Source organism: Onychomys torridus, chromosome 3 (genome assembly GCF_903995425.1).
Source record: "Onychomys torridus chromosome 3, mOncTor1.1, whole genome shotgun sequence".
In the NCBI taxonomy this organism is placed as follows: Eukaryota; Metazoa; Chordata; class Mammalia; order Rodentia; family Cricetidae; genus Onychomys; species Onychomys torridus.
In genome coordinates this window covers 5,497,553-5,521,161 of record NC_050445.1, presented here as the reverse complement: position 1 = coordinate 5,521,161, position 23,609 = coordinate 5,497,553, and the positions used below count along the sequence as shown (strand labels likewise).

Here is a 23,609-nt window from a genome sequence, read left to right as displayed (position 1 = left end):
ACTGGAGAATGTTGTCAGACTTTCTAATTCTTGCCAATCTCATAGGTCAAATAGGTTCTTGTTTTAGCTTTAAATATATGGAGTATACCTGTGGTAATGCATTAAGAAAATGTGCTTCTAGAATGCCCTTTAAATGTCCCTTAAATAACAAATACATTTCATGATTTGTCATTAGTCTCTGTATGTTTTTCTATCTATAAAGATGTTTTGACAATTTTGTGTAGTTATCAGTTATTTCCTTACTGTGGGTGAACCACACTCAGAAAGGTGGCTCCCATCCCAGATAATAATATTAGCTTCTAGTGCTTTCTGTTCTCATGTTCTCTTTAATTATTCTGTTAGGGCTTCTAAGGGGGTTATATGTCCTGGATGTTGCCCAGCCACCCTGGGGAGGGTGCTGTACTTTGCTGAGCTCATTAATTTAATGCACCTCTCACCTGGAAACACCCAACAGCATACCCAGGGATAATGTCAGCCTGATAACCTGAGCAGCCCTTAGACCCATCAAGGTGACACCTTGGTCATGTGAAATTCAGTAATAAGTCACCTCACCACTCTTCCAGAGTCCACAACATTCTAACATCTACAAATTGCAGACTGGTATTTCCTAGAGTATTTCTGTAGCTCAGAGTTCTACTAATTTGTTTAGACAGGGAGAAGCCATCACGTTGCTAGTCATTTGATTACTGTCACACAGCCTAGATAACAGAGGGCAGTGAGAAGGGAACATACCTCCTGCCAATGCACTGTGTCATACCATAATCTTAATTTGCTTAAAATGGGCTTGAGGTTATGGATTTCAAATGTCCAGTGGGAAAGGAGGCAGTGATGAGGCCTAAAGAGAGTCGATTTAAGATATGGCTCAGGAAACCAGCAGAGCTGGGAACTTCTGAATCCCAGAATCAATCAAACTCCCAGATCAGAGGCACTGACACAATGCTTGTTTGTGGCATGAATTTTGAGTACAACCTCATGGTGATTTGAATTATACATCTGTGTCCCTCCCTGCCCATATATCACTCAAATGGAGCAAGACTGTCTTTGGAGGAAAAGAAGGCTGCTTGTATTAATGTTCAGCTATTTATATGTAAAGAGCTGTTACACATAACATCCCCACGTGACTCCCACTACTTATGGAGTATGGCTGCCCTTTGCAAATGATCTAGTGTGCATGTGACAACAGTAAGTTACTCTCTTGAAAGGCTTTCTGAAAAAAGCCTATGAAAGTCAGTATGGAAGTTTAAAAAATCGAAAAATCAAACCATCACGCACTACAGCTGTGCCACGCTTGGGCACATAGCTAAGTATCCTAAATTGCAGAACAAACATAGCTGCACAGCCATGGTTACTTCACCACTGTTCACAACAGACACGGTAAGGAACCATCCTGCATGTTCACCTTCAGGTACATGAAGAACACAGGCTTTGTTTCTGTCATGTGTATGCATGAGCTGGGTCTCTCTAAACAATGTGTTCCTTATTGTGGCTGAGAAAAACTGTGTATCTTTCAGACCACTGCTGTACACAACAACAGTCCTCACTTTCTTCTGCACACTAACGTTTTCTAGGATCATCTTCAGAAGCCCCAAAATAAAAATCCAGACATAACATATATTAAATATACTTGATACTTTTCCTTTTCTCTTAAACATTTTAATTTTTTATTAGTTTGTAACACATTAGCATATCAACTAATGTGATTCAATATTATATATATATATATATATACTCTCCTTGTTTGTCCCCCAAGCCATCTATTCCCCCACCCTGAAAGTTACTTTCCTTCCAAGTGGTCTGTCCCCATTATGCTTTCATATCATACACATATTTAAACCTAGATCTTGTGTATCCGAGAAAACATTTGTTTGTAATAGTTTATCTCATGTAACATGAGATAATTTCATTGTTTTATGAGAATAAAATTACATTGTGTATGACAACCATATTTCCTATCTTCTTAATTTACCCGGCTGATGGTGGACAGGCAGGCTAGTTCCTTGTCTGTTGTGAACAGTGGTGCAGTGTACACAGCTCTGCAGTTTTGTCTTGTTTTATGATTCAGGATACTTAGGTATGTGCCCAAGAGCAGCACAGCTATAGTGCATGATAGTTCAATTTTTAGATTTTTTTTTTTTAGAAATATCCATACTGATTTTCATAGTGGGTATACCAATAAATATTCCCAGCAGCAGGAGTAAGAGTTCCTCTTTCCCCATATCCTTACTAGTGTGTTGTGGTTGTCTTAACACTAGCTATTGTGAGCAGGGTGAGATGGACTATCAGTATAGTTTTGATTTGCATTTCCCTAATTTTGGCTAAGAAAAGTGGCTGATTTTTCATGTTTATTAGCCTTTTGAATTTATTTTGGGAACTGTTTGTGTAGTTTATTTGGCCATTTATTGGTTGGGTGAGTTTTGAGGATTTGTTTGTTTGTTTGTTTGTTATATAGCCTAGACACTCTCAGATGAATAGTTGGCAAGTACTTTTTCTCCCATTCAGGAGGCCGTCCCTTCACTCAATTCTTTCTTTGCCTGTGTAGAAACTTTAAATTTCATGCAATACCATTTGTTAATTCTCAGTATTATTCCCAGAGCTGTTGGAGTCCTCCCTATGCCTGTATCTTGAAGTGGTACCCTTACTTTTTTCTTTTAGTAGTTTCAGGTATTGCATTAAGGTACACGCCCCATTTGGAATAGAATTTCCCACAGGATGAGAGGGACCTAGGGTCATTCTTCTTGTGAAATCCAGTTCCCTAGCACAATGACTGAAATTTGTTCTCAATGTGCTTTTGACATCTTTGTCAATAATTAGGTGGCTGTAGATTGTGGCTTTCTTTCTGGCTCCTCTATTCTACCCCATTGGTCCACTTGTCTATTTTTGTGTCCACACCATGCTGATCTCGTTATTATGCCTGTAATATACTTTGAGATAAGGTATTATACCTCTAGCATTGTTCTTTCTGCTCAGGATCATTTGGCTATTTAGTGCTTCTATATTAATTTTAGGCTTTTTTCCAATCCTTTGAAGAATGTTATCAGAAATTTGATGGAGATTACACAGAATCTGTAAATTGCTTTTTCTCAAATGGCTAGTTTTCACAATATTCTGTAAATCCATGTGTATGGGAAGTCTTTGCATATTTTAATGTCTCCATCAATTTCTTCAGTGTTTTAAATTTCCACTGGTTTTCAACTCTTTTGATGAGGTTTACTCCTGGTGTTTTATTTTCTGAGGCTGTTGTGAATGGGACTGTTTTCAGAGTGGGAGTAATTATCTCCCATACTATTGTATTTGGACCTATGTGGCCCTTAATATCCAGGAGTGTATGATTTACAAAGCAGGGTACACCAATGTCCGGTGCTTATTCACTGCACATTCTTGGTGGGCTTTTTACTTTATAAAATTCTAATCACCTTATTTATTGCTTCAAATTTCTGACTGAAGTCTTCTTTTTTCTCTTGTGAATGTGTTTAGCGTATATATGTGGGTATGTGCGTGCATGCCGGTGCAAGTGTATGCCAGAGGGTGATGTCTGGTATCTTTCTCAATTGTTCTTCACCTTAATTTTTTGTAACAGAGTCTCTCACTTAACTAGGCTGGCTGGCCACTGGGCTCCCAAGATTCTCCTGTACCCACCTGGGATTACAGGTGTATGCTACTTTTGTCTGGGTGCTGAGCATCAGGTCTTCATGCTTGTGCAGCATTTTATCAACTAACCCATCTCTCCAACCCTTCAAACCTGCCTTCTCAGCTGTCAGCATAGCTACTCCTGCTTGTTCCCAGCTTCTACTTCCTTAGTATATGGACTCCCCTCTTTCACTTTTAATGTTTTTTTTTTTTCCCTATGAACAACAATAGTTTGTTCTTGATTGTTAATCAAGAGCCTCAGACTACAGTGGACACAACTGTAAAAGTGCTTCCTTTTCAGAGAAGTGGTGTTGATGCTGTAATAGAATCATAAAAGCCAGAGGGGCTCTTGTGGGCCTGCAATGGTTCCCAGCTCTTCCCTGCAGGATGGAAGGTGGTGTTGAGCAGAGAGATCTGTCTTCATTTGTTGGCTGGTCCTAGTTTTCCTTGTCACTCTTATGAGAAACTGGAAATGTGTTTTCTTACATGGAAGGAATTATTTGGAGACTTTAAAAAGCTCTAAGAAAAATGATAGTGAGGCTCATTTGTAGCAAGTAAAGATACAACAAATGTTTTCAGTGTCTGAAAAACATTTTGAGTCATAGAACAGCCATCAGGGCTGGGCCTCAGACACTACCGGGGCTCCGTTTGCTTCAGAATACAGCCTCATGAACTTCCACAACATCACTGGACTCTGAAAACAACCTCCAGCATTGGGTCTTTCACATGTTCTCAGACCACATGAGTTAATCTCTGTGTCACAACCTCATAGATAAATATTAGTGTAGTGAGGACCATCAGTTGATTGTCATGACTGCTTTATGTGACAGCAAAGTATAGCCTAGACTTTCCAAAGTCATTATATGTAAACATGAACAAACTATCCACATACAGATGGTAAATAGTTATCAAGTCATAGTTTTGCAAAAGCAAACAATGACTTTGGCTTATAAGCCATATAGTATCACACATTAGAAATTATAAAGGGCTTCTGGCTCAGTGGTGTTTGCTTGTAGTCACAGCTTACACTTCAACTTACAAATTCAGGACCAGCCTAGGCAACAAAGTAAGACTATCTCAAGAAAAAAAATCACTAAGAATACTCAGAGAACAACACTGACCATCAAACAAACCACAGACTATAGAGTGCAGGAGAGCACAGAAAGAGAAGAACAACTGCAGAAGATATCAGTCTGAATGGAAGCTGAAACTGAGCTCTAAAGAGAGATGTCTGAAATATGATAAGCTGGCCCAAAGTGCCTATCCCGGTTTCATTCAGGGTCATGTTGACTAATGAGCAGAGACAGAGATGTGGCCTAGAAGGGAGGCTGGCATGCTGCCTTCTATGTCAGAAAGAGGGACAACTCATCCTGGGAAGTGAGGACAGACACACTCTTTCATCCAGTTAACGATCAGGACTTTACTCAATTTGATTTCTTCTGCACATGGCAGTGTTTGAGAAAGAACCTGGCAGTGTGGGAAAACAGGAAGCTTTTCACCCAACAGTAGGCAAGAATGAGGGATTCTTTTTAGAAATTCATCCCTACCCCAGATATTCTGAGTTCCCTATTCATCTAGGAGAGATCAAGGTTTTTGAGATCTTTTGCTTTCTTCTTGGTCAAATTCAACTTGGTAGGCAGTCCCTGTGCCTTTTGCCTTTGGGTCTCCTGCTGCCTCTGACAGCCAAAGGCATGAGCTTTTTTCAGGCCAGGCCAACCAGTACCCAGGTATCTTCTAGCCACCACCCACTGTTCCATTCTGACTTGACAATGCAGTGTGCAAAGCCATTAGCTTAGCATCCATATCGCATTTAATGCCACCCTACTCTTCAAGGAAACTCAGTGTTTTTCTTAGTTAAATATGAGGAACAGTGACAACCACAGCATGTCGAATGTTCTGATTTATATATTCTCATAACAGTGTTGCTTGGAATAAATACTCTAGTGCCTGAAGGGGCTCTAGCCAGTCAGAACATGGCAAACATGGCTCTGGCAGGCCTTGCCCTTCTCCATTCCTTCTGCCTTGCTAAAAACCATTAGATTACATTCCACAGCTAGCTACCAAGGTCTAGTCCATTATTTGGCCACTTCTTCCTCTTGAGGCTGACTACCAAGGTCCACGTGAAATCCAGCAATCAAAAGAAGCCCCTCTAGTTTACCTAATCAATATGCCCAATGAAAATTAAACACTTCATCCTAACATGGGGTGGGAAGGGTGCTTCTCCCTTTACATTCATAAACTACCATTTGCCTATGGGCCATGTCTGTCTCCTCTCTATCCAGAGGCAGTCCTTTGTCCTTCCAGGACAAATACCCCTTCTTCCCTCTCCCTTACTCCCTTCCCCTTCTCCCTTTTCCTCTCTCTCTTGTCTTTGTCTCTTATTCCCTGCTCTTTGTCCTTCTGGGGCAAATAAATCTTCTTTGTGTCGAGAACTTGGTCTTGGGGTGTCTTGTGCTGATACCAATACCTTTAGTGCCTAGGAAAGATACTAGAAAAAATTATATTGCTTTATAATCAATGTAGTTCTAGCACAGCTGAAATGGGCTGGCTCACCTAGGGAAGGGCAAAGCCACACACAAAGTCACAGACACTCCCATTTCTTCCTCTGAGGTAAATGAGTTTCTCATGAGACCAGGAAGTATATGGTTGTGATCACTCACTCAGTCTTGTGCCTAAAGCAGCAATAACTAGGAAAATAGTTAGAAAATAAGGAACCGTGCTTATCATTAAAGGTTGTCTGTTATACTCACCATCCTAGATGGAAGAACAAAAAGCTAAACTAAACGTGTCAATGACACTTCTATAGGAATGATGACAGCACAGAGTGACTATGAGAAGATGGTCCCCCCACCCCCAAGCTAACATCTCGGCTCTCTTCACTTAAAAAAAATATAATTTGTTTGTTTTATTTGATGTACATTGGTGCTTTGCCTGCAGATATGTCTGTATGAGGGCACTGGATCCCTTGTAACAGAAGTTACAGTTGTGAGCTGCCAATATGGGTGCTGGGAATTGAACACAGGTCCTCTGGAAGAGCATTGCTGTGGATGATTGATAAATAAAACACTGATTGGCCAGTAGCCAGGCAGGAAGTATAGGCGGGACTAGCAGAGAGGAGAATTGAGAGAACAGAAAGGTGGAGAGGAGGAGACGCCATCCTGCCGTCCAGGGAGCATCATGTAAAGGCAGCAGGTAAAGCCACAGAACATGTGGCGACATAGAGATTAACAGAAATGGGCTGAGTATAAGAGTAAGAGCTAGACAATGGTAGGCCTGAGTTCATGGCTGAGCAGTTTAAATAATATAAGCGTCTGTATGTTTATTTTATAAGTGGGCTATGGGACTGCTGGGGCTTGGGACCCAGAGAAAAAAACTCTAGCTACAGAGCATCAGTGCTCTCAACTGCTGAGCCATCTCTCCAGCCCAATCCTTTTCTTTTTTGAGATGGGGCCTTGCTGTGGTACCTAGGCTGGCCTCAAACTCCAGATTCAAGCAGTCTTTCTACCTCAGTTTCCCAGGTGTTGACTATAGACATGGATCATTATGTCTGGCTGAGGAGTTTATCTCAGAGATCTGAGTCTGGCATGTTGGGATACTAGTGTTACCATAAACAAACAAAGAACATTAGCAAACCTAAAACAAGGTACATGAAAATTAACTTGGAAAGATACTAATGTTTTCAACAAATATAGAATTTCAGTGCCTACTATGTGTTTCTTTATAATTGATTCTTAGGTCAGCAGTGACACTCACATCCTAGGTAAGGGAAAGAGCCCCAAAGCGCCCACTAATGGTGGCTAGACCTGCCATGAGAAAGGTTTTCCACTCAGGGGTGGTTATTTCTAATACCTGCCAGTCCTTTCTGTTCAAACGGAGACATGGAAAACTGTTAAAAAGCACCTCTCATTTGGTGGTTTGAAAGAAAATGGCCCCCAAAGGGAGTGACACTATTAGGAGGTGTGGCTTTTTTGAAGTAGGTATAGCTTTGTTAGAGGAAGTATGTCACTGTGAGGGTGGGCTTTGAGGTCTTACAATGCTCAAGCCACGCCCAGTGTCTCAGACTACTTCCTATTGCCTGCACAAGATGTAGAACTCTCAGTTACCTCTCCAGCACCATGTCTGTCTGCATACTGCCATGTCCCACCATGATGATAATAAACTGAACCTCTGAACTATAAGTCACCCCAATTAAATATTTTTCTTCATAAGAGTTGCCGTGGTCATGGTGTCTCTTCACAGTAACAGACGCCATGACTAAGACACCCTACGTAATATAAAACATGGAAAGTAAGCATAGCAAGCACAGAAAGGAATTGTCTATTTCTGTATTATGGTAACCCCTACAAGGTTCAGCCAGGTACCGGGAGATGTTAGTGAGGTCTCTATTTTTACTGATGTTGTAAGCATAACTGGGGCCTCCTAGAGTTGAAAAACTCAAGTTTGTCTTATTTTATCAGAAGATGGTACCATCAAACAGCACACAATGGTCAAATGAAAGCTGGTCTGAAATGTCATTTTTTTTCATGCAATGAGGTTGGAGGCCACTAAGTTGAGCAAAAAGCTCTAAAAGTGAAGTCAGACTGGCTTTACCAGTCCCTAATATTCACCCACATAGACCATGTGTGTGTGGATAGGTAGTAATACACACCCACCTTTTCCTCAAAGAACTTTCTCCTTAACTTGGCATCTGTAGGAGGGATTGTTTTCCTTAGGTTTCTGTACCATTTTCTAACGATGTACCCTCTCCAGTAGGCTTGGATTCTAAAACACAGAGATGTAGAAATGATGACCGCCTAGTAGTCTTATTTTTAAATTAAAAATTATTTTATTATGCATATGAATGTTTTGTTTGCATGAATATCTATACCACTTGTGTGCCTGGTACCCATGGAGGTCAGAGAGGACATACAATTCCTGGAACTAGAGTTACAGACAGTTATGAGCCACACCATGTGGGTACTGGGAATTGAACCTGGGTCTTCTAGAGCAGTTAGTTCTCTTGACCACTGAGCCATCTCTCTAGCCCCTTAATGGCCTTATTTTTAACAAGTACTTCACTACTCTTCCCAGCTTGGGCTGCTCTGGTGACCTCCTGGGTTAGAAATCACAGCCTGAGCTGCAAACATTTGTCTCCCCTCTGCAAGGCACTGAGGACACTCTTACCTGGTTGCACTCTTTACTCTGAACAGGTGGGCCCCATCATGTATCACTCTGGTTTGATATTGGTTCTTTCTACAGAGGGGACAGGTTTTTTTATTTGTGAACTTTTCAAAAGCCTGAAGGCATGCCTGAAGAAAAGGATTTCACTTAAAACTTTACAAGTAATTACTTATAAACAACATTTTTTTTTACTTCTAATGTAATTACAGTGTTCTTTCTCTCATAATTGAGACTCAGTCCAATTAAGATTATGAAGTGAAGTAGTTTCAGCAGATGTTAACACCTTCCTCATGAAACCTGTTCCAAAAATGATTTCCACAAGAACATGCATGCAGAGACTTCAAAAACCTCTGAAAGTCAAGTGGCATAAAGGTAAAATGCTGTGTGTCAAACTGCCTTGCAAACAGCCGGCAGGAAGTAAGCTATCAGCAGCCTTGATGTGTGGTACTAACAATCTGCTACACAAACATCTGTGGTTCTGTCACACAAAATCCATGATTTTCACAGCAGGATGAGCTGCAGTCTACTCTCAAGCCATGATTCTAACTACAAATGGTGCTCAGGGATCACAAATGGCTCTTTCAGTGAGTGCAGGGAGGAGGCCAGGCCCAGGGTGGGATTACTTGCCTTGTGGAATACATGTGAGCAGGAAAGCAGCACCTGCCCACAAAAGAGAGCAGAGTCCTAGGTTAGTAATGTATCCTCTAGAAGAGCATCTGAAGACTTGTAACATTCAGACAGCTGAGCAGTTCACACTTACATTTTTAAGTTTAATATAGTATAAGCATATCATCTAAGCAAAGTCAGTGGCCCGATACCATAAAACAACACATCATGCTTGATAGTAAGCCAGTAAAAGGAGCGCCAAGGTAGACACTGCTAGGTAGATAGGGTAGGGCAGGAAGAAACCCATCCATGTGGTGTGGACTTGGTAGAAGGAGCAGAGACACGATAAGCAAGCATCTTTTATATGGCTTTGCTCAGCTAAATTACACTCCTAAACTTAAAATCACATTAAAATTATTGTGACATAATTGTGAGTTTTACATTTAAATAGCAAGACATCATTGAGATAAGTTACATTTTTCTTTTTAAATGGAGCGCAAGTATGTTTATAAGAAAACTTTACCCTTCTGACTCAAAATCCCCACCCAACAGTGATGTTTTGACCTGGAAAAACAAAAAAATAAAACTACTTAAACCCAGTAAGGAGAAAGGATTTTAGACCATTAGCCACGGGCAGGTATAATGGGCTGTGGAGAAGGTGAGTGGGCAGATGCATGTCCTCCTGTTTTCAGTGACCATCCCCTATGCCGTTGCTCACGCTGTACTTTTCTCAAGTGGGATTAAAGGAAGAAATTTTAGAATAGAACTCATAAACTTCTAAAACCTTTTCTTAAAAACTATTTATTCTATTCTAGGAGAAGAGGTGTTTTGCTTGCATGTATGTCTGTGTACCACATCCACAGGGTACCCATAAAGGCCAGAAGAGGGCCTTAGATCCCCTGAAACTGGACTTAGAGGTGGTTGTAAGCACCATATGGGTACTAGGAATTGAAACCCCAGTACTCTGGATGAGCAGCCAGTGCTCTTAACTTGTGAGCCATGTCTCTAGCTCCCTAAAACCTTTTCTGGACCCTGCCAACTGTACGCTTAAATTTAATTAACTATTGTATTAGTATCATCTTTGGACTCAGTTATTCTTTTTAAATATAATTTTTCAAAGTCTTTTATCAGCAGATATCAATCTGCTGTAAATGATGTAATTCTTATATAATTCTGATATATAATATTAGAACATTATCTTTGAGATATCCATATATTCATTATAGGCAAACAGTTTATGGTGATAGTTACACACAAGTGAGGATCAAACTCCATTTACATTTTGTCATAATTTCTGAGTTGGCCTGTTGTGAATTTCCTGAGTTCTGTTCTCACTGTTAGATGGTATCATAAAAATAAGAGATTACTTGAAAGTATCTTGAACTTACCCTATGGTGGGAAAATTGTTTTTATTTATTTATTTTTGTGTGGGTATTTTGCATGCATGTATGTCTTGATTTGTATGCCTGGTGCCAACGGAAGTCAGAAGAGGGCATAGGATCTCCCAGAACTAGAGTTGTGAGCCACCATGTGGGTTCTGGGAACTAAACCTGGGTCTTCTGGAAGAACAGCCAGTAAGTACTTTTAGCCATTGAGCCATCTGTCTAACCCAGAAAAACTGTTTTTAACTAAGAAGAACTCTAATAAGGGAATAATTAATGCAAGATTAACACAGTAGTATCTTTAATAAAACAAAATGACAAAGTTTTTAGGGAAATGCTTACATAACACACTGAGATGTTTAAGTTTTCATTCTTCATACAACCAGGTTAAACATGTACAGCACAATAAATGAGGTTGCTGAGGTGAGGTTGAATGATTCCCTGTAGCTTTAATGATCTTGTACTCTGGCACTAAATTACAAACTTCCCTACATATGACAATTCTGTGATTCAAGAACTGACAAATCTTTCCAGTATCCAACTCCTACATAAGATTCAGTCCTCTCGAGAACTAGAAGGAAGGTGTACTTCAAGCATCTTCACATTACTGAAGAGCAAAAATGTAATGTGACTGTGAACGTCCTTGCTGGTAGTGAAACAACCTTTTTTTTTTTTTAAGTCTGAGAGGTCAGGATAGCCCATGAAGCTTTGGGTCCTTAGCTGAGACCGAAGCTTGGCTAAATGCTGGGTTTTCTCAGCTGCTGTCTCAGTGCCTACCATGTAGGAGCTAAGGCAACACACTATGCAAAAGCCTTGGGGAAAACCATGTTTCTCCCCAGATTCTGAAAGCATGAGTGACCTTGGCTCCTTGGAGCTGGCAGGTTAGTCAGGTACAGCAATGGGTCTGTGTGGCAGGTCATAAACTTTCTATACACCAGGATGGCCACCCATCTTATATTAAGAGATACATGAATAAAGATTTTACTTTATATCAGGATTCTCTCATGAAGTTTTTGAAGATATTCAAAGCATCCTTTCATGCAAATGGCATACTTGGACTTAGTGTCACACCACTAAGTGGACACTGTCAAGTGATGGTGTTCAGCTATACACACATACTTTAGGGATGGTAGAGAAAATGTTAAATATTTGGCAGTTACAAAGGACCACGGAATTGGGTGGCTCACGGGCTAATACTGGGGAAGCAGTGCCGGGCTGATCTAAAGTTCCGTCTGTAATGTACCTGGGGACGGAGCTCAAATTCTTCTTTACATATTGGGCACGGCTGCATGGAGTCCCCTTGCAGGAGTGATCTCTGCTTCACTTTTTCCCATTCATCTGATGACAGTGGCAATGGAGGAGGTGGCAAGAGGCCCAGTTTCTGGGCTACAGGAAAGATAAGACACAATGTAAACTCATGTATTTTAGCATACACAGTCACATATAATTTTTAATAGATAATCTGCATGCAGATATTCTAGAGACGCATTACAGCAACATTTCACAACACATAGCAAGGTGCTTTTCTATGGAGGTATGAGGGCAATGGTAACACTTGAGTTCACAATAATGATTTATGCAGACTTTGTCATCATTCTGAATTTTGAGTGATTATCAAGCAGGCAGGATTGACGTTCAGTTGTATAGAATTTGAACATTAATTTTTTGCCATTTTCCTTCTTGTTTTTCACCTAATTTAACTGTCAGCCTGTAGCACTGACTTGTTTTTTTTTTTTTTTTTTTTTTTTCTGGAGCTGAGGACCGAACCCAGGGCCTTATGCTTGCTAGGCAAGCGCTCTACCACTAAGCTAAATCCCCAACCTCAGCACTGGCTTCTTCCACTTAGCCTTGCTGCCCTCACCAATGACCTTTACAAAGTGCACATCAATCACATGCTAACTAAGAATACATTCCTTAAGTGAGAGGTTTATAAGTACCTATCACATGAGTTTATATCCCATGGGGAGACTCACTTTGAAAAGTACCTGCAACATTCCTGGGCATAGGGCTGGTAGGACTGTAAATGTAAACCACTATCTATCTGCAAACTGCCAAATACCAGTAAAGGTGCATTTTTAAAAAGTCAGCCCAGCACAGAGGGCCATCAGAAAAGCACTCTTGGTCCTAGAAAAATTCATGGTAGAAGTATGAACATACTAATCTCACAGGAAGTAGATATATTTTCTAGGTACAGAGACTTCTATGTCTTCCCAGAAGAAGTCACAGAACAGATGCTCAGCCCATGGGACTCAACAATTCGGGATGTAAAGAAAACCAAAAAGGCAATGAGGAGATAGAGTGCTAAGAGCTAAGTAGCTATGAGAGCATTTGTGTCAATATGGGAGGTAAACAGCAGTTCACAAGGATGTGTCTATCTGCATGAAGTTGCCGGGAAACAGTCTGCAAACAGATGTTTACCTAAGATGCAAGGAAAAGGAACTACAACCAAGTGAAGGAAACAAAACTGGAAGTAACAAGGACAACAGCAGAAATTCCAAGGAAACAGGAGCCAAAATGAAACCAGAACCAACTGCAGGTATAAATCCAAAATAGACATTTCTAATGAAATTGATCTAGATAAAATAAAAAGCACAAAGAGAAAATACAGAACAAGAAAGGGAAATAATCATAAAATGCATGCCCAAATCAGGAGAAATGGCTCAGCCAGTAAAGTGCCATCCACATAAACATAGGTTCTAGCACCAGCATCTGTGTAAAAGATGTCTACAGTAGTATGTGCCTATAACCCTAGTGCAGAGCTTGCTGGCCAGCTAGTCTAGGTGAACTGGTGAGTTCTAGGTTAGTGAGAGACTCTGTCTAAACAAATAAGGTAGAGAGTGACCGAGGAAGATACTGATACCAACCTTAGGTCTCCACATGCCTACACCTGTGGAAAATACACAAACAAAAATTCTGTTAAGAGCACCTATTTTCCAAACTCACCTGATAACATAGGTGAGATTAACTCACTTCACTAGAGTTACTTCTGATAAAAATATACCAACACTAAAACCATCAGGAGAAGAAACAAAAAGCAGAGTTGAGCCCAGAGCCATTAGGTTCAGGGCCTCTCCTGTCCTGATTTAGTACCTACCATCCTGGGCAATGAGCTCAGCCTTTATTCTTAAGACTACAGGTGGGCCTATGACTTACTGTAGGTGAAGTGACTCCTACTGTCAAGGGCCAGACTCTGAACTGCACAAACCTGTATCTGTTGTAATAACACCTCACAGTAGCAGAACTGAGAACAGGCTTTCCTGGAGAACACCAGTGATAAGGCTTTCTCTCAAGGTGCCTGTCACTCTTGGCTGGCTATTCTGCACTTGTAACCAAACGTGGAAACTTTCTGCTCTTTACCCCAGCAACTAAAGGAACAAAAGGCACAAAGCAGATGAACTGTCTGATGAGGGAGTTTCCTTTCTGTGCTGTGCAGGTCTCCTACTACCTCCTGTTTCTGTCACTTACACAACAACAGCCCTGACCAAGCCTATTTTCCACGCCTAATCATTTAGAAACCTTTTAATTCTAGCTTCCCAGTGTAAAATGATCTCAGACTTAACAAAAGACTGTAAGAATGGTATAAAGAGTTCTGTGGCCTTCCCATGCTACAATTGTGATGGAAACCAGGGAAATAATGCTGAGCTAATTATCCACTGAAGTCATGCTCCCTTATCCATGGCTGCACTTTCATAGCCAACTACTATCTGAAAATATTCAATGGGAAGTTCCAGAAATAATTCATAAGTTTTCAGTTTTTTGTCAGTCTAAGCAGCACAATGAAATCTCACTGTCCTGTGCTCCATTCCTGTCTTGTGTATCAGGCTGTATATGTGATGTACCCTTTGTCCCTCTGTAGTTGTCTTGGTGGTCAGACAGACTGTGGCAGTACCACAGCCATAGGGTGTGCTGGGGCTCCCGAGCAACACAGCAGAGATTCTGGCCACTCCAGTGTGCCCAAGAGAGGAAGTGAAACAGTGAAGTTCTTGATTTCATGGGAAACAATTATATGCTGAGGTTGCCAAGGTAAGATCAAATCTTCTATCTGCCAAACTATAAATATATATAAAAAAAATAGATTCATATTGGTGAAATTATTAAGGCCACTCCACGTAGTTAAAAGGGAGGTTTATTTTGTGGAGTAACTTACACATGAAGGGGTAGGTTACAGGGTCTGGCAAAGGTATAGCGCAGTCCGGCCGTGTTCTCTGGAGAACTCTGCTCGGTCTACCGCCAGCGTCCAGGATCCAGGAACCAAGAGAGCTCCCCCATCCGGATCTCGGGTCTTCAGGGGTCATCTCTCGGCCCGCCTTGTAGGCGTGTCAGTTACAGAAGCCTCAAGGGGGGTGTATTTCCAGGTCAAAGCTGGAAGGGCCACCCACTACAGATTCATGAGAATTTTACAAGTTTTACTCTCGCAATAGTCACGTAGGGCTATGGGGAGAGCAGAGGCAAAGGTCGAGTTTAAGGCAGCTTGGACTACACAGTGAGACTCTCTCTCAAAGGAATAAAAGTTATGGCCTCAGTGTATGACACGGATCCAATTAAGATGGAAAAGGCACTAAATCTGTGGATGGTATTTGAACTGATGTTAAAGTGTTTCACCAGAAAGCAATGAGCCTGTGAAAATTTTGGGAAGGAGTCCCTTGAAATGAGGAACATCAAGGCACCTAGTTCAAGTGAGGGATTACTACACAGATTCAAGGAAAGGTTTGGGCTGAAGAGTCTAGGCATCACTGCTGGGGCTATGGAGACATGGATGCCTCACCTGGAGTTGAGGAAGCTGCTTAAGGAGGAAGGACACCACATGAAGTTAGTCTTCAATTCACTGTAACAAAGCTCTTCTAGAAGATGCCAGAGGGAAACTACGTTCACAAAACACAAAGATGCAGACACATGCCTATAAGCCAAGCACTCAGGAGGGTGAAGCAGGGAGATTGAGAGTGGTAGGCCAGCTTGGGCTATTCAAGGAGATTCCCAAAGCCAACAAAAATATGCAAAATAAGGCTGAAGGGCTTAAAATACAGAAGTACAGACCAACTCTGGCATTATGTGGGGTGCCCACAGGGCACATGATAAAGCCAGGCACAATGTACACAGCCAGGAATTCACTCACAAAAGCAAGTCACCTCCCTGTTGCTGCAACTTAAGAGAACTGCTGACAGCCATCTTGTTTATGGGATACTTCCACAAATACTTCATCTCAAAAGTGGAAAAAAAAAAAAACCAAAACAAAACCTTGGCAGATGAAGAGTTGGCATTAAAGCCTTGTTAACAACACACTTGGCTGTCAGCATCTGCTGATACAATGAAAATGTTAAGGTTGTATTTTTATCCCCAATACACCATTGCTTCAGCCCTGTAAATAGGGTACCATCCAGTTTGAGGAGGCTACCTTGGGTTAATTAGCACCAAACCAATGAATGACTAGATTAGCTTACCTAAAGTTAGCGGTGGTGGTGTGGGGTCTAGAACATATTCCTTTTCTGGCTCTTCCACTTTGGGGCCCTCTGTAGTCTTTCTAAGCCCAGTATCTACTATAGCTGTTGCATCTCTTTTCAGAGATTTTGACTTGCTCTCATTCTTTTGCACTTTTGTCTTGTGAGGATCTGCTACTGAGAGATGTCCAAGTTGAAGATCATGTACAATGTGGTCCTGTAAGGCAACTGCTGTGACTGCTAAGTTAGCTTTTTTAGATGAGCGATCCTAAAAAGTAGAAGGTGGGTGTTGTCTTAGTTACAGGATCAGTGTGTAACATATGTAATATCTTTTAGAAGAAAACTGAGGCTTGATGCTCCACTGATGGCATATTACCAAACCAATGGGAAGGAATGCCAGAGCCATTGTACTGAAGTCAGAGTAAACCCCAGGCCCAACATTTATGTTAGAAACAAAGGAAACCTTTTCATTTAATTACTGGGGCCTTAATTGTAAAGCAATACATTCAAACCTGTGTATGCCTAAATAAACCCCTGTTGTTTTGCTGCAACTAAATTAGACTCCAGGCAAACACTCTGCTCTTTGGTGCAAACTTAAAGTATTCCTTGCAGGACCAGGTCCTTGAGCCAGGAGAGGCCTGCAGGCAGCACTTAGTGACTTACTGTTACCTGCACCACACACACCGCCCACTCCTGTTCACAGCTCCTTGCGGACACAAGGTTTCTAAACTATTTTTATAATCAAAGAAGGCTCAGTTAGACTACATCCCATGAGTGAAACAATGGGTTGGTTTTGAGGAGAAACCATGGGTCGGTTTTGAGGAGGGTGGAATACCTTATTTTTTAACATGCTCAATAAGGAAACACTGTTGTGGCTTCAGCAAAGTCTAGCATCACATTACAGTCCCTTCCATTCTTCTGCTGTGAACAGAAAGTGAGAGTATTTGTAAACATTCAGATCTACTGGGGCTATGGAGATGATGATAACAGGAATGCCAGTTACAGGACAGCATGGAGCTACGCCTTCCAATTTACACAGTCATAACCCAACCCATCCCTGTCCTCTAATAGCTTACCACAGTGCTGGAAAGAATGTGAATACAAAGAACAATCTAGCAGCAAAAACAAGCGTTTTAGAGCGAAGTCTCAGACCAAAATCAGACACTAAGTAAGTGAACAACCCTTAAAGACAACATGTAAGCCAAGACATGAAGAGAAAAATGAGCATGTTAGATAACATGAGCAAGTGCAAAGATGCTCAGGAAACCAGCATGGTGTGTTTGTTTTTCAGGGAGAAAGGAAACAATCAAGAAATGGGTATAAGGAGCATGCTGGCTACCTTCATTTATGGACAACACACAAGTGGACAGAATATGAGTCCCAACCTGCTTTCTGCTTCTTGGGGTAAGCTATCTACATATCTGGCTTAGTTTTTACATCTATAAAAAACACAAAAACACTGACATTGCAGGAATATTATAGAAAAGAAGAAAACACCTAAGGGCTTACAAGAGACTGTTCTGCGTAAGATACCCTGTACATGTTTACTGTCGTTCCGATTCCCTCAAAAGCTGGGGGAGTGTTTGATGTTTCCCTTTTAGTTTTGGGACCATGGTGTTATATTGTTTCTTTTTGCAATATTTTTATCAATATCTTGAGAATTTCATACATTTTTATTTAATAAATTATTTATTTCCTGGTGCTATTTTTATGAAGGCAAGAGTCAACAATATTCTACAATGGAGAGAAACAGAGCACCTTTTAAAAAGCAACCTAGGGGATAGTTTGGGGGACTAACCCTTAGAGGGGTGCTGGCAGAGCAGCTGTCTCCCAAGCCTGCAGAGGAGGCCCTCTGTTCTAACCCCAGCACTACAATTTAAAAGAGTACAGGAAAGTGAGTTCCAGAGGAACTAATGTGTGAGACACCTGATTTAAGAGGAAGAAAAGAACCAGTAGCTGCTCAGATCCTTCAGCAGCCCGGATAATTCTCACTGTGCCCTCCTCCTTGTTCCTATGGGAGCTCTAAGAAAGAAGTCTGTTGTCAGTGTTCCTTGTCATGGCCTAGGCTGGAGCAAGGCATGTAAAATACTGAAAGGTCACTACCATCATTTTCCAAGTTCAAAATGCTTATAGTTCAGCATAGACCAAGTATGCATCATACCAAAAACTGTTTAATTTTCAACAAGATTCATACTATCGTTAACCACAGGTAGCTATTTAGTCTACAATTTCACTAGATTTTATTATGCCGTTGTGATTAATACCAAGGTAAGAGTGTTAAAAACAACAACAACAACAACAAAAACAAAACAAAACAAAAAAAAAAACTGCCTCTTCAAAGTCCCATAGTATCAGCAAATTGTATAGTTTTAAAAGATACTCAAAATGTGCCAGATTTAGTCCAACTGTATGAGAAAATATAAATGGAGAAGAGGTGACCCGTTAAGTCTGGCAACAGGAAAGCGGTAAACTTAACCTCTGCCAGGCACTAACAGCCACAACAGAAAACTGCGGGTCTGTAAATCTCAGCCTGCACATGTTAAGAGGTTGTGCCAGGTAGGAAAGCACAGCACGTGGTGACATGGCATTTAGTCACCAATCGCTCTAAGTGAACAGAAGCAGCTGATCCAGCAATAAAAACGCATAGGAAACACGTTAGTTTTAAATACTCCTGCAGAGCCTAGTGACGTCATGGGACACGTCCCATGAGGTCCCTCATCAAACCACACGCCAGGCTCAGCGCAGGCAGGACCGCGGGCCGCTCACAGCGATCCAGACCTCCCGCGACACCCCTGCCTCCCGCCCCAACACTACCCGGCGTCCGGGCCTCGCTGCCTGCCCTCAGCACCGGCGCTCGTCTAGGCCTCAGACGTCGGGGCCAGACACACGCACCGTCTCCTAACTGCTTCTCGTTACCATGGCACCCAGCCGCCGCCGCGCTTCGGAGTGCGCAAGCTCGCCGGCGCCTGGCACTCACTGCGCACGCTCGCTGGTTTGCCAAGTCCCGAGGACCCGGAGGCTGGGCCTGACAGACACCCTCTTGGCCTCACCCGCGGGGAGCGGCTTGAGGTTGCCGGCGCTTGCGTCACGGCCCCGCCCCTCGCGTGTCGTCAGCGTGATCCGGTTACGTCATCGTGAGGCGCGCGCCGTCACTCCCACTCCTCCGACGCTGTCTGGTGTTCGCTTCGCGTCCTTCCCGCCCGGCGCACTGCAGTCAGGCTGCTCGGTGCATCCGGAGGGTGCGGCTGACCCGTGCGGCTTCCCGCAGGGGGTTTGCTGTCGCCTCCCGGCCTCCCCGCGTTCCTCTCACGGTGGCTGCATTGTCCAGCCTTGGCTCCCGGTAACTGACCTGCTAATCCCGGCCTGTTGTGTGTCGCCGGGCTGGCCTTGTCACGTTCGTCCCCTCCTCTAGTGACTCCTTCCTAGCCCCAGGGTCTCTCAGGGTTGCTCTGAAGGCCAAGGGGAAGGCGGAAGAGAGCTATCCCTGCTGGCTGCTGGCCTCCCGGGGTACCTAACCCCTTAGCTCTCAGTAACATCTCCTACCCCTATAAATCTGCGCTCCCGCGCTGTCCACTGAACCAAGCTTGAACCCCTGGGGTCTTTGAAAATAAGTCTCTTCTTGGTCCCACGCGGAAGTCTGTATTGATTTTCTCCTGCCGCAAATGACAGTTTTGTTGTACATTAGCTGGAATACAGGTCACCTGGAAGTGCAAGGAAAACACAAGAATGCAAGGTTCTCCACAAAGTAACGTCTGCAGTAGTCACTGAGCCTGAAGACTGGTCTTTTGTCACTAAAGTTCCCAAAGTCGATATAAATCTGGTATACATGATATATCTCTGGAACAACATAATTTTAAGCTCCATTTAAAAGTTACAACTTTTTCTTGGCAATGAACTTTCTGAACTGGCTCTTACTGTTTGAAGCTTGTAAAAGCAGATTAAACCGTTTTAAAAGTCAAATTCACAATTAGTTTTAAGTTCTGAGTTTTTTTACATGGTAGTTGAGGAATTTTTGAGGAAAAGTATAATTTCAGCTATGTTACAGTGAGTGGTGGATTTAGAAAGCAGGGAGACCACCTTTTTGCAGTCTTAAGACAGTCTTTATTGAAGCCTAAGTGGGTAAAGCTTTGCTAGATCCGAGTTTAAACCTACACTCATTTCCTAGATGTCTGTTTTTTGGCAAGTCACTTTATTTTCCTAAACTATGGGTTTCTTATTTACAAAGGAGGCCTTGCTAAATCCTGTCATTGGACATCTATGAATTATCCCCAACAGTAGTCCTGGACGTTATTCTGTGAGTGAACATGTGGCCAAGTTAAACTAGTTAGAAACTCTGGTACCATGATGATGGTTACATCATCAAGGGGGGGAACTCAAGTGGGTTTGGGTGGGAGGGGCAATTGAAAAATTCCTTTAATTCTTCCTACTGAATGTAGGAACAAGAAAAGACACGAAACTGCAGCTGCATCTGTTCCATTAGCACCGTGGGGCTAGAGCCTGAAGGTGTGGGGCCACCAGGTGAACTTAGAAGGAGGATTACACAGGAAATGGCAGAACTGGGAATTGGACACTGTCCAAGATGGGTGGTGGAGTTTGAGCGCAGGGCTCCAGGCTCTTGGTCTTTTCTCTTACCTGCTTCATCTGTCGTGAGTCTGGTTTCCTGTTACTTGGAGCAGGAAGAATTTCAATGAAAATAGGGATTCTGTTACCACCTTAGGGCTGTGATGAAGTTAAAACATGATACTGTATGTGAATTGCTTTGGACAGTGCCTACTAATCATTTTGTTGTGAGGTATTTCTCTCCAACTTTATAAAGTTCTTAAAAAATCCCATTTTAAAATTCCCCACATTATCCAAATGATTACAATTTCATGATGTTTTGCTATCTAAAAGAGGTTGGCCATTCTTCAGTTAGTCATAAAGATTTTTCTTTAGTCTTTTGACTAATTTGGAAGAATTAACGTTGTCATTATTACTTTGCTATAGTTTTCTCCTCTATCCCCTATAGGAGGGGTCTCTTATTTTGTCCAGTGTGATTTTTGATCTCTTAGGACCTAAGACACAGGTTAACCTATTCTTCTGCCTCAGTGGCATGTGTATCTGGGACTACATGCATGGACCACGATGTCTGGCTCATGTTTTTATTTAAACATTGCTTTTGCTGCATCCCATAAATTTTGAAGACTAGTGGCTTTATTTTCATTTAGTTCAAAATATTAAAAAATTTTTTTGAGTCTGGTAACATGGTACTATGTTCTGGCCAGTGCAGATCCCTATAAAAAGGATTCCCAGTCCCTTTATGTATCTCTTAATAATATCATGTGACTTCTAACACCCTGTTACTCCTTCCTCTTACTGTTGTGAGCACTCAGTCCTCACTCCTCATTGAACCAATGGATAGGTCTGGAAAGTGGAAAAACAGACTAGCTCTGAGTTTCTGTCCTAAATTATTTCCTTTTTTTCTTCAGGGCTTCTGTGAACAGTTCTTGAAAGTCAGGTCTTCTGGTGACAGCTTCCTGAACTTTTCATTTGTTAAAAATCATTTTTAGACAGGGTCTCACTATGTATTCCAGGGTGACCTGTAACTTGTTGTGTAGCCTAGGCTGGCCTTGTATAGACATCAGTCCTCCTGTCTCCTTCCTGATTGCAAGGAATTCAGGTGTGTACCATCATGCCCAACCTTTTTTGGTATTATTTTTAAAATTTTTTAAAAGAAATTCTTTGAGGTAAAATCCATGTAGAACAACATTGATCATCATAGAGTGAATAGTTCAGTGGCATTGATATGTTCACAGTGCTGTATAACTGCCTTTCTCTAGTTCTAAGACATTCCTATACTGCACAATAAAGATAATACCCACATCTATGTAACAGTGTCTGCCTCTAACAGCTGCCAATTTGTATTCGGTATCCATAGGCTTAGACTTACACAATTCATAACCTTCAGTGTCTGGCTTCTTTTATGTGGCATTTTTGAGGTCCCTTGATGTTATAGAATGTACCAGTGCTATACATTTATATCACAATTGATTATATGATCATATGTGGACAGACTTATGTTTGCATGTCTGTTCTTATCACTTTTGTGTATGTGAAATCTTTGGTCAGTATATGTGACTATCAGACTGCTTTTCACGGCAGTTGGTGCACATTTTGTTCTCTCAAGCAAGGTCTGAGGCTTAAATGCTTTCACATCTCTCCTAACACTTGTTGATTTTTACTTTTATCTTGATATTGAGACAGGCTTTCATTATTACCCTAGGCTTGCTCTGAACTCATGATATTTCTGTCTTGGCCTCCTATGTGGTAGAATTTGGATATGAGCTACCATGTCTGGCTTCTACTTAAAAAATCCTGTTAGTTAAGAGATGGAATTATGGTTTTGTATCTCCCTAGTTACTGGTTATGTGGTGTGTCTTCACGGACTAGCCCTTTGGTGGGAGGGGCCCTGCTGACAAATCTTTGACTCATAGATTCTGGTTGGGCATTCTCATTCTTCTGATGGGCTATCCAAGGCAATTTTCATTTCTGTTATGGTGTTCTCAACTTGTATTTCCTTTTGATTCTGTCTTGTTTCCTTCTCTGTGCTCGTATTTCCCATCTGCCCTTGCAGGTGGCTTACTTGTTTCACCAGGGCAGAGCAGGTTACTTTATAAAGAAAAAAAAGAATTATTCAGGTTTATATTTAGGTTTCATAGGCATGGTGCAAGCATCAGCTTGACTCTGGAGAGAGCCTCATACTGAATGCTGTGCAATGGTAGGAGTGTCTGAGGGAGGAAAAGGCTGTTCCTTGACCAGAGCCTTAGTGAGTCAGAGCCTGTCTTAGGCTTTTTGTAACAAAAGAACTAACTTTGGGTCCTTTGACTTTGACCATAATCTGAACCCTGTTCTCCAGTGGCCAGCAGCCTCTCCCTGTGTCATCACTGCCACAGCAAAGACCAAGCCTTTAATATAACCGTTGGAGAACAGCTAGCATCCTAGCCATTATCTCATCACTCACAGTTGAAATCTCCTCTTTGTTACCTTCAGACTCTCTGCCATGGTTTTGTCTGTTGCTACCTTCTTGCTTCAGAAAGTGCATTTTTTGCCTTCCTGCATACACTATCTTCCTGTTGAAAGCTGAACATGTGCATTGAGTGATATGATCTAAAGCCAGTAGGTTTTTAGTATGAGATCTGAGGCTTTTTAGGATAGTGTTGTTGACTTTTGGAGCAGGAAGGAGATCAAGGTATTCAGTATCCTCTAGTCTGATTTTAGCTCCCCATGCTCACTCCACCCAGTGTCTTTGGGTTTTATTTGGGACTTTTTAATGAATTCTGTGTCTTTTGGTGCCTCAGCTGTAGTACAGAGATAGACATAGTTGACTTTCTCTATCTGGTTCTAATTGGGAAGCAGGGCA

General features: G+C 41.8%; 1 protein-coding gene across 2 annotated transcripts in view; it reads right to left on the bottom strand.

The window, feature by feature from the left end:
* Rnf32 (ring finger protein 32) overlaps positions 1 to 19,316 on the bottom strand; it is a 35,187-nt gene extending 15,871 nt beyond the window's left edge. Inside the window, exons 1-7 of one of the 2 annotated variants that reach the window (XM_036181002.1) lie at positions 19,103 to 19,316; positions 17,046 to 17,131; positions 16,214 to 16,478; positions 12,019 to 12,161; positions 9,415 to 9,447; positions 8,791 to 8,915; positions 8,280 to 8,388 (exon numbers count right to left, since the gene is read on the bottom strand). In XM_036181002.1, the coding sequence (XP_036036895.1) occupies positions 8,280 to 8,388; positions 8,791 to 8,915; positions 9,415 to 9,447; positions 12,019 to 12,161; positions 16,214 to 16,478; positions 17,046 to 17,060 (690 nt within the window). In that variant the 5' untranslated portion in view covers positions 17,061 to 17,131; positions 19,103 to 19,316. The other variant, XM_036181003.1, reaches the window with a different exon arrangement.
* Positions 19,317 to 23,609: the final 4,293 nt, after the last annotated feature.